General features: G+C 37.9%; 1 protein-coding gene across 2 annotated transcripts in view; it reads left to right on the top strand.

The window, feature by feature from the left end:
- The window catches only part of Necab1 (N-terminal EF-hand calcium binding protein 1), a 197,560-nt gene that overhangs the window by 149,777 nt on the left and 31,496 nt on the right, over positions 1 to 16,287 (top strand). For both annotated transcript variants that reach the window (XM_006538234.1, NM_178617.4), the window contains one exon: positions 10,749 to 10,870. In XM_006538234.1, coding sequence (XP_006538297.1) covers positions 10,749 to 10,870 — 122 coding nt within the window. The remainder of the gene's footprint in view (positions 1 to 10,748; positions 10,871 to 16,287) is intronic.

Raw genomic sequence — 16,287 nt, 5'->3', positions numbered from 1 at the left:
ACGTCTAAAAGATCTTATGTTTGTAAAATAGAAATTCTAGGAAAAGATCAAGGGAGAATAATTATCAAAAGAATAATTCAAGAAAACCTTTCAGAACAAGAATGTAAGTCTTCAGCCTGGTAAATTAGACCAAGTACTCATTATAATGATGTTTTTAAAATATTCTAACACTAAGGAATGCAATATGACATTTCAGAATATTACAGACAATGATGTGCCCAGAAATTCTAGGGAGGGGAATCCAGGATGTCTGGAAAGGATAAAGGATATGCTTTGGGAATTGGAATGAAGAGCTCGCTCTGTGTGTGTGTGTGTGTGTGTGTGTGTGTGTGTGTCTATCTGCTGTCTCACTTTCTCTCGATCTTTCTCTCTTAATAAAATAAAACAAAAAACTGACACATTGGGATAGGATGACAAACAAACAAGGAAGAGAGCCCAAGAGAAGGCAGAGAGAGAGAGAGAGAAAGAGAGAGAGAGAGAGAGAGAGAGAGAGAGAGAGAGAGAGAGAGAGAGAGAGACTACTCGTTTGCACACTCAGGAATCCATAAAAACAGTCAACTGGAAGCTTTAATATATAGGCAGATGACCCGTTTCTGATCAGTGCAGGCCCTGTGCATGCTACCTTAGTCTCTGTGAGTAAGTTCTTCTGAGCTTTGCTCATGTTCATTTTGAGGGCTTTGTTTCCTTGATATCCTCCATCCCCTCTAGTTCTTAAACTCTTTCTGCCTCCTCTTTCACAGGGTTCCCTGCTGCCTCATGGGAGGGATTTGATGGAGACATCTGGTCTATAATTGAGACTCTCAGTCTCTGCATAACGTCTGGCTGTGGGTCTCTCTGTATTTGTTCCCATCTGATGAAGAAAGGGGCTTCTGATAATGGCTGAACAAGGCACTGATCTATGAAAAGAGCAGAATGTCATTAGGAGTCATTTTATCACTACACGTTTTTTTAAAGAACAGTAGTATTTGATTTTACCATCTAGTTTCAGGTTCTTGGTCACCCAAGCAGTATCTGGACTAGTTTCCATCTCACAGAGTAAGACTTCAGTCACTCAGAGGTTGGTTGGTTACTCCCACAACTTTTATGCCACCATTACCCTAGCATATCTTGTAGGTGGGACACAGTTATAAATCAAATATTTTGTGACTGAGTTGATATTTCTCTCTGGGTAGAGCAGTGTATTTTCCTGTGCCAAAAACACTAGGACATGTGAGTAAGTTCTCCATGTAGGCATCGATGTTTCCATGTTCAGGAAGTTGTCTGGGTGTTGTCTTTAGCAATGGAGTCTTGCCATCAGATTGTGGAGAACAACCTATAGTCTTGAGAACTGCCTGGGTTGTTTCCGGATTCCCATGGGATTTTTTTCAGCCAACTACTCAATTAGATGGAACCCAATCCCAATACTGAAATCTTCATTTGATGACAAGAGCTATCCAGATGGTGGTATGTTGCCCCCCATTATTTGGCAAACTCATTTAGATCCCCTTCTACTGGTTTTAGTATCCACACCACCCCTTAAGTAGTCCTTAATTTTAGCTGTTTCATTCAGTATTCCTTCTCTTGTCACACTCTCCACCCGACTCTGTCTACCTTCCCACTTGATACTCCCATTTCAGCAACTCCATTCATCTACAACTCTCTATTCTTTTTCCATATCCTAGGAAGATCTATCTGCCCACAACCCCAGGTCCCTTACTCTATACCTATGTGGTTCTCTGGACTGTAGCTTTGACTTATTAGCTAATGTCCACATATAAGCCAACATGTACTATACTGTATTTGTCTTTCTAGATCTGAGTTACTCATTCAGTTACTCATTTTTTTTTCTAATTCCATCCATTTACCTGAAAATTCCATGATTTCATTTTTTTAACAACTGAATAATGCTCCCTTGCATATATGTATCATAATTTCTTTATTCATACTTCTGTCAAGGGTGATCTCTAGGTTGTTTCCAATTTCTAGGTATTATGAATAGAGGAGCAATAAAGATGGTTGACCAAGTGTCTCTGTGGTAGGATTAAGAAGCCTTTGATTATATGTCCAAGAGTGGTACAACTGGATCTTGAGGTAAACTGATACCCATCTTTCTGGCATGCCACCCCAATGATTTTCATAATGTCTATACAAGTTTGCACTCCCACCAGAAATGGCTGAGTTTTTCCCCTACTCCCCATTCTTGCCAACATGAGCTGTCATTTGTTTTATTGACCTTAGCCATTCTGACTGGTATAAGATGAAATATCAAAGTAGTTTTGATTTTATTTCTCTCATGGTAAGGATGTTAAACCTTTCCTAAAGTGTTTCTTGGCCATTTGACTTTCAATTTTTTGATAATTCTCTATTTAGATTTGTGCCCTATTTTAATTTGATTATTTGTGGAGGGTTGGTATGAGTTTCTAGAGTTTTTTAAATATATCTTAAATATTAGGCCTCTATCAGATATGTAGTTGATAAATATCTTTTCCTATTCTGTAGGCTGCTACTTTGTCTGAATGAAAGTGTTCTTTGCCCATTTATTAATTATTAATTTTAATGTCTGTGCTAATGGTGTTCTGTTGAGAAAGTCTTTTTCTGTCCCAATGAGTTCAAGGCTATTCTGCACTTTCTCTTCTAACAGGTTCAGTGTATCTGGTTTTATATTGAGGTTGGAATGCATTTAGAGTGGAGTTTGTACAGGGGATGAGTATGAATCTATCTGGATTCTTCTACATGTAGCCATTCAGTTTGATTAGGTCCATTTTTTTTTTTTTTTTGGAAGATGCTTTTTTCCCCCAGTGTGTTTCTAGCCTGCTTACCAAAATTCAGGTATCCTCATGTATGTAGATTTTATATCTTGATCTTCAATGATTCCACTGATTAATATGCATCTTATTATTTACATACATACATACATACATACATACATACATACATACACACACACACGTGTGTGTGTGTGTGTGTGTGTGTGTGTGTGTGTGTGTGTATAACTTTAACTTTGACCTTTGCATTTTGTATCCCCTTGATCTCCTTCAGCAGTCTTACTGTTTTAGCTAAAAATTCAAATACTATATTGAATAGGTATAGAACGTGGAAAACCTTATCTTGTTCCTGATTTTAGTGCTTTGTATTTTTCTCTATTTAAGTTGAGGTTGGCTATGAGCCTACTGCAAACTGTTACAGTTATGTGCCTTGTATCCCTAATCTCTCCAAAACTTTTATCATGAAGGAGCATTTGATTTTGTCAAAGGCCTTTCTTGCACCTAATGAAAAGATCATGTATGTTTTGTTTTTCTGTTTGGTTATGTGGTGGATTTCATTTATAAACTTACTCATGCTGGACCATGCCTGCATTTCTAGGGAGAAACCTACTTGATTATAGTAGATGCTCTTCTTGATGTGTTCTTGGATTTAGTTTGAAAGTACTTTGTTGTGATTTTTTTTTTTTTTGCATCTATGTTCATTATTAAAATGGCCTGTGGCTCTCTTTTTTCTTGGGTTTTAATGTGGTTTGGGTATCAGTAATTGTCATCCCATAAAACTCTATGCTAAAATCATCTGATCAGAGACCTTTTCTTGGGAGAGGAGATTTCAATTACTGTTTCTATTTCATTAGGGGTTTTAGGTTTGTTTAAATTGTTTATCTAATATTGATTTCACTTTGGTAAGTGGTATCTATTGAAAAATTTTTTTTTGTTTTTTGGGGTTTTTTTATTTGTATTTTTTAATAAAGTTTGTAATCCAATGGACACACAGAACAAAATTGTGCTGAGAAAAACAGTTTCATAAATTAATAAGTGTTAGGAAGTCAGGGAGAGGTCCAGGTCACAGGAAGAGGGAGTGGAGTGGCCAGGTCTCTTGTACAATATTGAAAAAATTATCCATTGCTTTTAGATTTTCCAAATTGGTGGAGTATAGGTTTTTAAAGTATGTCCTTAAGATTCTCTGGATTTCCTCAGTGCCTGGTATTATGTCCCCCTTTTCATTTCCAAGTTTGTTATTTGGATATTTTTTCTTTACCTTTTAGTTATTTCGGATAAAAAAAATTTGTTACTTTAGATTTTTTTTTCTTTACCTCTTAGTTAATTTGTTGATCTTGTTGATTTTCTGGAAGAATAAACTGTTTCGTTGATGGTTTGTGCTATTCATTGTTTATTTGTATTTCATTGATTTCAGTCCTGAGTTTCATTATTTCTTGCCATCTACTACTTTTGGTTGTGATTTCTTCTTTTTGTTCTAGAGCTTTCAGGTGTCTTGTTAAGTTACTAGTATGAGATCTCTCCATTTTTTAAATGTTCACTCTTGGTGCTATAAACTCTCCTCTTAAAACTGCCTTCACTGTGTTCCATATGTTTGGGGAAGTTGCATATTCTTTTTCATCCAATTCTAGAAAGTCTTTAATTTCTTTTGAAATATCTGTCTTGACCAATTTTCACTCAGTAATGAGGTGTTCAGTTTCAATGAGTTTGTAAGCTCCCTGGCATTTCTGTTGTTGTTGATATCCAACTTTAATCACCCATAGTGGTCAGAGAGTATGCAAGGTGTTGGAATTTTTTTGTGTGTGTTGAGACTTGCTTTGTGATCAGGTGAGTCCTCAAGTCTGGAGAAAGTTTCATGAAGTGCGTTAGAGAATTGACTGGAAAGATCGCTTAGATCCATTTGGTTTACGAGCTCCATCATTACCTGTTTTCAGTTGTTTTTGCTTGTTGGTTGTTTGATTGGTTGGTTAGTTGGGTTTTGTATTTTTTTTTAAGATTTTATTTATTTATTATATGTAAGTACACTGTAGTTGTCTTCAGACACTCCAAAAAAGGGAGTCTGATCTTGTTACAGATGGTTGTGAGCCACCATATGGTTGCTGGGACCTTCAGAAGATCAGTCGGTGCTCTTAACTACTGAGCCATCTCCCCAACCCCTGTTTTTTGTTGTTGTTGCTGTTTTAGTTTGATTGTTTTGTTTTGTTTGGGGAGTTGGGGGGTTTGGTTTTGTTTTGTTTTGGGGTGATGATAGCAAGATTCTATTAACAAGATTGGGATATGGAAGTCACCCATTATCAGTGTGAAGGTCAGTGTGTGATTTTGGCCATAGTGGTGATTTTGTTTGTTTTGTTTTGTTTTGTTTTGTTTCTTGGTTTGGTGTTATTTTTTGTTGTTGTTGTTTTATTAAGCACATTTTCTGTACCCATTCTTCTGTTGAGGGACATCTGGGTTCTTTCCAGCTTCTGGCTATTATAAATAAGGCTGCTATGAAAATAGTATGTCCTCTTATATGTTCTTCATCATATACAGCCTGCACCTCTACCTCAGCAAAGCAACCTTCAACGAGCATTTTATCTGTAGAAATCTCTCTATCCCAACTCTATTTTGTCATGCTATCTCCCTTGCCTCATCTCTCCACCATGCGAACCATTATAAATTTGCAGCAGGTATCTAGTATTGCTCTTGCTATATCTCCCCAATCTTAGAGGATTATTCTATTATTAATAGCCCAAGAAGTCAAGATTTGTTTTACAAATAGTGAATGCATTCCAAAATTAGTGACACTTTCCTTAAATTTTCTCAGTTCTAATTTAATTTGCAATTCAAATTCCTCATAACACTGTAGAGGTCTTTGTTGTATATTAACCAGATAGACTAAAGTTTGTTTTCTAACTTTGGTTAGCTTTTTCTAATGTTATCTTTTGTCTCTACCTGAGTATTCTCTTTAATTGAAATTTTAAATTCTTCCCTTAAGGTCTGTGTCCACACTTCATATCTCTTATTATTATCCTGTTCCTTCAGTTCCTATATTCTTTTTTCAAGGTTCTGCCTCCATATTTTGATTTTTTTTCTTTATATTGCAATTCTGATAGTCTGCTCTTCATTTTATTTTGATTAATTTTAAAAGGTTATTCTTCAAGTCTTGCTTCCAATCCTCATTATTTTCTCTCTCCTGCTCAGTCTGCTCTGTGAGCTGCTGCATCCTTTGTTCTAGCATCTTTTCCAGCTCCTGTCTCCCACCTTCATTTTCAACTTTCTGTCTCTTATTCTGATCTATAATTTCCTCTGTCTTCAATTTTAGTGTTTCCTCTAGGCCACATTGCCAAGTCTTAAATTTCTCTTTCTGTTGTTCATGCTGCTCTATAATTTCCTGTATCTTCTGTTCTAAGCCCTGCTTCCATGATCTAAGCTTCTCTTTGTGTTGTAATTCTAATATTGCAGCATCTGCCTTAGTTTGATTTGCTAGCTTTAGTAAATTATCCTCTAGACTTTGCTTCCAAATTTTATCTCTATCTCCATGCTGTTCTGACCTGTGAATTGTCAAATTAGTTTTCCTAGTGTCTCTTCCAGCTCCTGTCTCTAACCTTCATTCTCCTCTTTCTGCTACTTATTGTGACCTATAAAATCCTGAACCTTTAGTTTTAGTGTTACTTGTAATCTCTTTTCTAAGGCAAGGAATTTTTTATCTAGGGCCCTGTCTTTTGAGAAGACATAGTAAATCAAGAGAATAAATATTGCAATACTGGTAAATGATAAGATGTCTAATTCCTTTCAATCCACACTGCTACATCCTAGATTGCTGCCTGAGCCATATATGGGGGGGTTGGAGGACAGTGAACTTTTATCTCAGGTTAGTTGAGCTCTAATCAATATGCTGGGCACCAATTTTTTTTCAGTAAATCTCCAACCCAGATAAGCCCTGGTAAAGAAAACACAACTCAATTAATATGAATACAAGCTGCATGCCTAGATTGGGCAGATCTACCACTACACTACTATATTCCCCATCTTTGAGATCCCTTATCACTTGTGGTTTCTCCAGGCCATGTACTTCTGCTCTGCTTTCCTTCCACCTCCTCCTGCTCCTCTGTCCTCTTCCCTTCCCTTTTTCTCCCCCAAACTTTTCAGCTCCACCTTCCCTTCTACTGCCCAATCACTGTCTCTAACTTTTATTTTACAAATTAAGCTGGGAGGAAGGTTCACAAGAAGTCACCTGTGTAAGTAATTCATGACTCATGAATTCAACCCCTCCTGGGAAAGCAGAATTAGCATCAAAATATAAGCAACATCAGGGCTATCCTGTTTGGGGAATAGATGTTAATAATTGTAATGTCCTCTTGGAGGATTTTTCCTTTGGTGAGTATGGAGTTTCCTTCTCTATCTCTTCTGATTAATTTTGATTGAAGTCTATTTTGTCGGATACTAAAATGGCTACAAGAGTTTATAATAGCTTGCTTCACAGGTCCATTTGCTTGGAATATCTTTTCCCATTTTTTTACAGGAGATGATGTCTATATTTGATTTTAAGATATATATCTTGGTTGCAGCAGAAGGATGGATCCTGTTTTCACATCCATTCTGTTAGTCTGTATTTTTTATTAGAAAATTGAGACCACTAATGTTGAGAGATATTAATGAACAGTGTTTGTTTATTCCATTTATATTGTTGTTGTGGTGTGTGTTGCCCTTCTTTTGATTTGCTGTTCAAGGATTATTTATTCCTTGTGTTTTCTTATAATTAACCTCTTTAGGTTGGAATTTTCCTTCTAGCACTTTCTGTAGGGCTGGAGTAGTAGATACTGCTTAATTTGGGTTTCTTTTCTTTTCTTTTCTTTTTTTTCATAGAATGCCTTTCTTTTCTCCATCTATGGTGATTAGAGTTTTGCTGGGTACGGTAGTCTCAGCTGGCATCTGCAGTCTTGCACAATTTGTAGAACATCTTACCTGTGGCCTTTTGGCTTTTAGAATTTCCATTGGGAAGTCAAATGTTATTGTAATTGCTTTATAATGCTGTTTGTTCTTTGTCCCTATCAGATTTTAATATTTTTCTTTGTTTATCACATTTAGTTGTTTGATTATTATGTGGTAAGGGGACTTTCGTTTTTGGTCCAGTCTATTTGGTGTTCTGTATGTTTCTTGTAGCTAATAGGTTTCTCTGCCAATATACTACACCAATTCTAGCCAAATCAAGAGTATGAAGACAGGTTTATTGAGTGGTAGCTCTCAGGTGAGTTCACTGATCTCATGGGTAGAAGTCAATGGAGTCTCATGCTGGGGCTAAAGCAAAGGGGTTTGTGAGCAAAGGAGTGAGCTGATGACATGTGAGCTAGGAGGTGGGATTGTGCCTAGCGTGATTTATAAACAGAAGCTGAGCCCCTGGGCAGGCATTCATGAGTGGGTTCCTGTAAACATGAAGGCAGGGAGAGATGACATGTTAGCCCTGAGTTTACTCCCTGCAGTAGGGCTGGAGAGGAAAAAGAGCTAATGGGCTTTCTTAGCTTGTGCAGGGGATGAGCAGGGTTTCCAAACAAACAGAACCTTCATAACCATACTAGACTTTAATTTAGAAATGTTTTTCTTTAATTTTGTTGAAAATATTTTCTGGGCTTTTAACCTGAGTTTCTTCTTCCTCTATTCCAATTATGTCTAGATTTTTTAAAATAGTGTCCCAGGTTTCGTATATGTTTTGTGTCAATACATGTATGTATGTATGTATGTGTGTGTGTGTGTATATATATACACACACATATATATGCACACATATATACACACATATACATATATATGTATATATATGTATTAGATTTAACACTTTTTTGACAGAAGTATCCATTTCTTCCACTGTGTCTTCAGTGCTCTTCAATCTCTCTAGTTCTGTTGGTAAGGCTTGCCTCTGAGGTTCCTGTTTGAGTTTTGGAATTTTTCATTTCCAGACGTCTTTCAGTTTGAGTTTTCTTTATTAATAATTCTATTTTTAGCCTTTGTTTTATTCATTTCCTTTCACCGTTTGTGTTTTCATAGATTTCATTAAAGTATTTGCTCATTTTATCTTTGAGGACTGCTACCATATTCATAAAGGCCATTTTAAGCTATTTTTCTTATGTTTAAACTATGTTGCCAAAATTAAAGCCTGTTGTGGTAGGATTGCTGAATTCTAGTGGAGATGTATTATCCTGACCGCTCTTGATTATGATATCACACTGGTAGTTAGGCTCTTGGATTTTGGAAAATTGCAATTCTAGGAGCTGATATCTGATCTTGTCTTTGTTGGGTGGGTGTATTGTTCCTTGATTTGTGTTGCCATCTCTGGTTCTTTGAAAAATGCTGCGGTTGTACATTGCTTGATAGAAAATTCTTCTGGAATCCTAATAAGTGTGACTTCTGGGGATTCCATGTAAAATGTGTTTCTAAGTATTGGAAGCTGACACTTGAGAGCAGAGACGGGTAAGGAGTGAGATTTGAGGTCTGTGTCCACAGGAGAGAGGAAATAGAGTGTTCCAGCAGGAGCTGACTAGTCTCATAGGGAGGCAGAGAGTGAGGGGAGACAGTCAGAGATGGTCTACTGCAGAACTGGACGTGAGACTGGAGATTCCACTTGGAAGAACACAAAGGAAAGCAAAGGTCTGCACTTGGGCAGAGTCAGGGGAAGCTTTCTTTAAGATGACTGACTACCCTAAAGCCTTGGTTCCATAAAAACACAAACATGGGGACTATTTCACACGGAACTTTGTGGGAAATTCAGCTTAGGAAGTGCTGAGGCTTTGTTATTATCAAGCAAAGGAAACAATAAGAAAAAGGAACATAAGATAAAAACTAAAGAAATCTTTGCTAGTAAAAGATAATTAAGAACTCATTCTCACAAAGGCAAATGAATATTAGAGTTGACTGCCCATAGTAGAAAATAAATATATAGGAAGTGTATCAGATGCTCAAGGGATTTCTCTAGCTCGAGAACTCCATAGGCAACCTAAGGTCAGTACAACATCTCTAGATACTTTTCAGAGTCTCTCCTTTTCAGATCATAAGCACATGTCTTCCATTCTCATGTTTGCCTCTTAACTGAAGATAGTTTAAGTTCCAACAATCGTGTTCTGTATGACTACCAAGTAACAAGAAAGGCAAATTTTCTTTTTTGCTAAATCCATCATTCTAGCTAAGCTTCTTTCTTGGAAGTTCTTCACAATCGTTCCATGTATTTATCACCAGCATGGTTATTTCACATTGGAACGATAATAGAGCACCTAAAATAAAAGTGTAGATATAATGATTTAAGAAAGTTGAGTCCTGATAGGAAGATAAATGGTACAATTAAAATTTGCTAAGAACTGTCTATGAAAAGGGAGTGGAGACACATCATGGAAGGAAGAAGATTCAGTTATTTGGCTTTTTAAAATATATGAATTTTTGGTAGATTGGAACAAAAATGTAAAATATTAATTTTTTAAAATAATTAAAGGTTTATTTATTTATTTATTTAATATATGTAAATACACTGTAGCTGTCTTCAGACACACCAGAAGAGGGCATCAGATCTCATTATGGATGGTTGTGTGCCACCATGTGGTTGCTGGGATTTGAATTCAGGACTTTTGGAAGAACAGTCAGTGCTTTTAACCGCTGAGCCATCTCTCCAGCCCGTAAAATATTAATTAAGCAAAGAAAACTCCATAGGTATTCTCAAATTGATGCAAAACCATACACATCATGAACTCACATTTTATTTCTATTAAAGCCTCAGGCAATGATACAAAGAAGTGTTAGATTATAAGCTAAATTTTACTTGAGCTTAATTTTAAGAATAATGAAAACCTAGAATGTTCTTATCCTCTTGTTTAGATATTGTAGTAACAGTGAGCCTGGCTATCCACAGCATGTTTGCAGGCAGTATTTCTCCCATGTATCCATTAAATATCCCAGGAACCCCTAGAAGTTGATACTTTAGGATCTCATCCTAAGAGAAGATACTGAAGCTCTGACAGTAAAGTTCAATGCTGGCTCTTGTTTCAGGCAAGGACCATCCAAGCCAGAAGTCCTGTCCATTCAATGGCCTGGAAAGCGATCCAGCCGCCGAGTCCAGAGACACAATAGTTTCTCCCCCAACAGCCCGCAGTTCAATGTCAGCAGTCCAGGTAAGCACACATTGATGTTCTTCCTCACCATGTGGATAGATGAAAAACTGAAGCCTGGAAATCTTCTATTATACCACATGTATATGAAACTGAAGAGGGGCCAAGTATAGGAAGTGAGGACGTAACCTCTTGCCCATCGCATCAAATCCCAGCAGATGTGCCTGGATAGCTCACAGAGGGATGAACACAACAGAAAGCATTCAAACAGCCAATTCCCAAGAAACTTGCACTGGATGTAGTGCACGCTAACTCTGAACTTGCTCCTCCACCCCATACCTCCTCCAGGTCCCCTGCAGTGTGTATTATAAACTAATCTAGAAAAATCTTAGGACTAGCCATAGTTGGGGCTTCTGAAGATTGTGAGGCCATGTAATGTTTGTTGGGCTAATTCTGACTTGGTAGTGGTTTGAGTATTACACTTTTACTGTAACATTTACAGTTATTGTTAAAATCATTCTGAAATAGGCAAGCTCATGTTTGCCCAATATTCAAGTAATTATTGTAAATATGAATGTACACAAACACATCTTCACTTGAAAACATCAGTTTAACATTTTAACACTAAAACTTCAATACCTGACATTTCAAGCACATTCTACTTGATTGGAAGATGTCAAAGTATACTTTTGAACAGTCGTATTCTACCCCAAATCTGGGTGTGTTACCACATTCTTCCAGCTCACTCAGGAAAAGAAAAAAAAAAAGAAACAAAACAAAACAAAAACAGTGCTCAGAATATAAAGTGATTTGTCCATGATCACATGGACTATTAGCTCATTTTTATTGTCAAAGAAACCCAAAATCTCAAGAGTTACAACTACAAATCCTTTTTTCTTCCTCATGAGTTGTTTCTCATGAGTATGGTTGGCTGAGGTTTGGATACTATCAGTCAGGTTCTAGGCTAAGTTCTGTGCTCCTAGTGTAGCATTTTTGCCTCCTGGTAGGTGTCAGAAATACAAGCAGCCAGACCAAAATTATATAAATACATTTAAACTACAATGTTAGCCTTGCCACCTAATTTTACACTGGCCAAACAAGTCACATGCCAACCCTATAATAATAGAGAACCCTAATAATCATAGAGAAGAAAACTATGCCCCTCAATGAATGGAGCAAGAGCTGAACAAAATTGTCCCTGTAAGACTTACATAGGAACTGTACAGAAAGAAAGAGCAAAGAGTCACCAACCAGACTACAGACAGCTTTCATGGCTATAAAATGGCAGTGCTGGATTCCCTAGGCCAAACAGAGATTATAGGATTTCCATTTTTAACCATTTAGAAGGGACAGAGCCAGTGAGATGCCTCCAGGAGTAAATATGTTTACCAAGCCTGGTACCCTGAACTTGATCACCAAAATCAACATGATAGAAAATCAAACCCCATAGCTAAACCAACTCCCTCAGATTGTCAGCTTACTTTTACATACATGCCTTGAGATACATGAATCTCCCCTGTGCATGCATGCATGCATGCATGTGCTTACACATACATAAACATGTGCGTGTGTGCACACACACTAGATAGATAGATAGATAGATAGATAGATAGATAGATAGATAGATAGATAAATAGATAGATAGATTGATACATACATACATACATACATACATACATACATATATATGATTATTTTTTAGAAAAAAAATCTAAAAATTAGTTACGGCCATGCCATCCTGAATGTATCGTATGCATCACTTTTAATCTTAGAAGCTAAGTAGGATGAGGTCTTGTTAGTGTTTGGGTGGAAAGGCATAGGTGAAGCTATAGTTCCCAGGGACTTTTGGTTTTACTTAAGTCTTTGTGGGCAACAACTCGGCTTAGAAATATGCTACTTAAATTATAAATTCAAAAGTAAACATACCTATAGAGTTGCAGACCCTTTCAGCTCCTTGGGTGCTTTCTCTAGTTTCTCCATTGGGGGCCCTGTGTTCCATCTTATAGATGACTGTGAGCATTCACTTCTGTATTTGCCAGGCATTGGCATAGCCTCATGCGAGACAGCTATAAGAAGGTCCCTTCAGCAAAATCTTGAACTAACCAGTACCCCCAGAGCTCGTGTCTCTAGCTACATATGTATCAGAAGATGGCCTAATCGGCCATCAGTGGAAAGAGAGACCCCTTGGTCTTGCAAACTTTATATGCCTCAGTACAGGGGAACGCCAGGGCCAAAAAGGGGGAGTGGGTGGGTAGGGGAGCAAGGTGGAAGGAAGGTATAAGGAACTTTCACGATAGCATTTGAAATGTATATAAAGAAAATATCTAATAAAAATAAATAAATAAATAAATTTTTTAAAGTAAACATACTGTATTTTTTATCTAAAGTGTTTTCTTTAAACCCATTTCTTTTTCTTTTTTTAAATAAATATTTTTTAATTGTGATGAGAAATTAATAAATCCTTCCTCATACCTTTCTAATGCCAGTGAAACAAATTGACTATAACATAGCAAAGATGTTCATTAAACCCATTTCTAATACCACTTTTTGATGCAGTGCCAATGTTTTTTTGTTTGTTTCTTTTACTTTATAACTTGTTAGTGCATTCTTCCTCCCAAAAGACAGATACAAAAGTACATTTGGATAGAAATCACTGTGCTTTACTTTTGCAGTCTTAAATATTAATGGGATTTACTGTGCTACTTCTGTATGAGAATAGCACCTCTTTATGATTTAAGTCTTGAATCCACTTCTTTCTATGCTAAAGCAAGACTTGGAGCTGTGAATTCAATATTGCTCTCATTTGAAGGAAGAGTAACTAATATAACTTCAACAATATACTTTTGAGACATCTTGAATGAGCTGTCAACAGCACATAAGAAGCTAGAATGTAGACTATGAAGAGTGAGCTAGCGGACAACAGAAGCAGCACAGCTTCTGGAACAGACCAGGTTTCGGGTTCCAGACATCCGGGCACCTTCCCTGCCAGAGGATAGGTGCCCGCCCAGGAGGGCTCTAATGCTGGAGCAGGTGAGGGAGCCATCTTGGGTCCCAGGTCCGTCAGAGACCGGTCTGCACAGGTCAGCTCGCTGAATGCAGAAGGGAAACAGCTTCTGGGACAGATCCTGTTTCCAGCTCCAGACATCTGAGCACCTTCCCTGCCAGAGAAGAGGTGTCCAAACTGGGAGGGCTCTGACCACCACAGTAGGTGAGAGAGCCATCTTATGTCCCTGGTCCCTCAGAGACCAGTCTGTGCAGGTGAGCTTGCAGGCTGCAGAGGCAACACATCATCTGGGACAGGCCCTGTTTTGGGCCTTAATCTTCAGCCAGGAGGCAGGTCTGAACGCCACACCTCTGTGCACCCTCCCTGCAAGAGGAGAGCTTGCCTGCAGAGAGTACTCTGACAAATGAGACTAAGGACAGAGCTGGACTCCCAGGACTGCTGACAGAGGCTAACAGAATCACAGGAGAAACAAGCTCCAACAAGAGACCACTATAACAACTAACTCCAGAGATTACCAGATGGTGAAAGGCAAACGTAAGAATCTTACTAACAGAAACCAAGACCACTCACCATCATCAGAACCCAGCATTCCTACCTCAGCCAGTCCTGGATACCCCAACACACCCGAAAAGCAAGACTCAGATTTAAAATCATATCTCATGATGCAGGTAGAGTACATCAAGAAGGGCATTAATAACTCACTTAAAGAAATACAAGAGAACAGTGCTAAAGAGGTAGAAGCACTTAAAGAAGAAACACAAAAATCCCTTAAGAGCTACAGGAAAACACAATGAAACAGGTGATGGAATTGAACAAAACCATCCAAGACCTAAAAAGGGAAGTAGAAACAATAAAGAAAACCCAAAGTGAGGCAACGCTGGAGATGGAAAACCTAGGAAAGAAATCTGGAACTATAGATGCGAGCATCAGCAACAGAATACAAGAGATGGAAGACAGAATCTCAGGTGCCAAAGATCCCATAGAGAACATGGGCACAACAATCAAAGAAAATGCAAAATGCAAAAAGATCCTAACTTAAAACATCCAGGAAATCCAGGACAAAATGAGAAGACCAAACCTACGGATAATAGGAGTAGATGAGACTGAAGATTTTCAACTTAAAGGACCAGCAAATATCTGCAACACAATTATAGAAGAAAACTTCCCAAACCTAAAGAAAGAGATACCCATGAACATACAAGAAGCCTACAGAACTCCAAATAGACTGGACCAGAAAAGAAATTCCTCCCGACACATAATGATCACAACAAATGCACTAAATGAAGAGAGAATATTAAAAGCAGTAAGGGATAAAGGACAAGTAACATATAAAGGCAGGCCTATTAGAATTACACCAGACTTCTCACCAGAGACTATGAAAGCCAGAAGATCCTGGACAGATGTTATACAGACACTAAGAGAACACAAATGCCAGCCCAGGCTGCTATACCCAACAAAACTCTCAATTACCATAGATGGAGACACCAAAGTATTCCATGATAAAACCAAATTCACAAAATACTCTTACACACGCTCGTGACCGGCCAGGAAGAACGCAACAAACCGGAATCTTCTGCGGCAAAAGCTTTATTGCTTACATCTTCAGGAGCAAGAGAGCAAGAGAGAGAATGGCGAAATCCCGTCCCTTTTAAGGAGAATTATCCTCTGCCTAGGACGTGTCACTCCCTGATTGGCTGCAGCCCATCAGCCGAGTTGTCTTCACGGGGAAGGCAGAGCACATGGAGTGGAGAACTACCCTTGGCACATGCGCAGATTATTTGTTTACCACTTAGAACACAGGATGTCAGCGCCATCTTGTAATGGCGAATGTGAGGGCGGCTCCCCACAAAATACCTTTCCATGAATCTAGCCCTTCAAAGGATAATAATGGGAAAACACCAACACAAGGATGGAAACTACACCCTAGAAAAAGCAAGAAAGTAATCCTTCAGCAAACCTAAAAGAAAACAGCTGCAAGAACAAAATCCCAGCTTTAACAACTAAAATACCAGGAAACAACAATTCCTTTTCTTTAATTTCTCTTAACATCAATGGACTCAATTCCTCAATAAAAAGACATAGACTAATAAACTGGCTACACAAACAGGACCCAACATTTTGCTGCTACAGGAAACCCACCTCAGGGAAAAAGACAGAGTGAAAGGCTGAAAAACAATTTTCCAAGCAAATGGTCCGAAGAAACAAGCTAGAGTAGCCATTCTAATATGGAATAAAATTGACTTCCAACCCAAAGTTATCAAAAAAGACAAGGAGGTGTACTTCATACTCATCAAAGGTAAAAATCTACCAAGATGAACTCTCAATTCTGAATATCTATGGTCCAAATACAAGGGCGGCCACATTCATTAAAGAAACTTTAGTAAAGCTCAAAGCACACATTGCACCTCACACAATAATAGTGGGAGACTTCAATACATGACTCTCACCAATGGACAAATCCAGGAAACAGAAACTA

The sequence above is a fragment of the Mus musculus genome, chromosome 4, assembly GCF_000001635.26.
Source record: "Mus musculus strain C57BL/6J chromosome 4, GRCm38.p6 C57BL/6J".
Taxonomy (NCBI): Eukaryota; Metazoa; Chordata; class Mammalia; order Rodentia; family Muridae; genus Mus; species Mus musculus.
The sequence above is the reverse complement of the archived record's forward strand: the minus strand, read 5'-3'. Positions and strand labels throughout refer to the sequence as shown.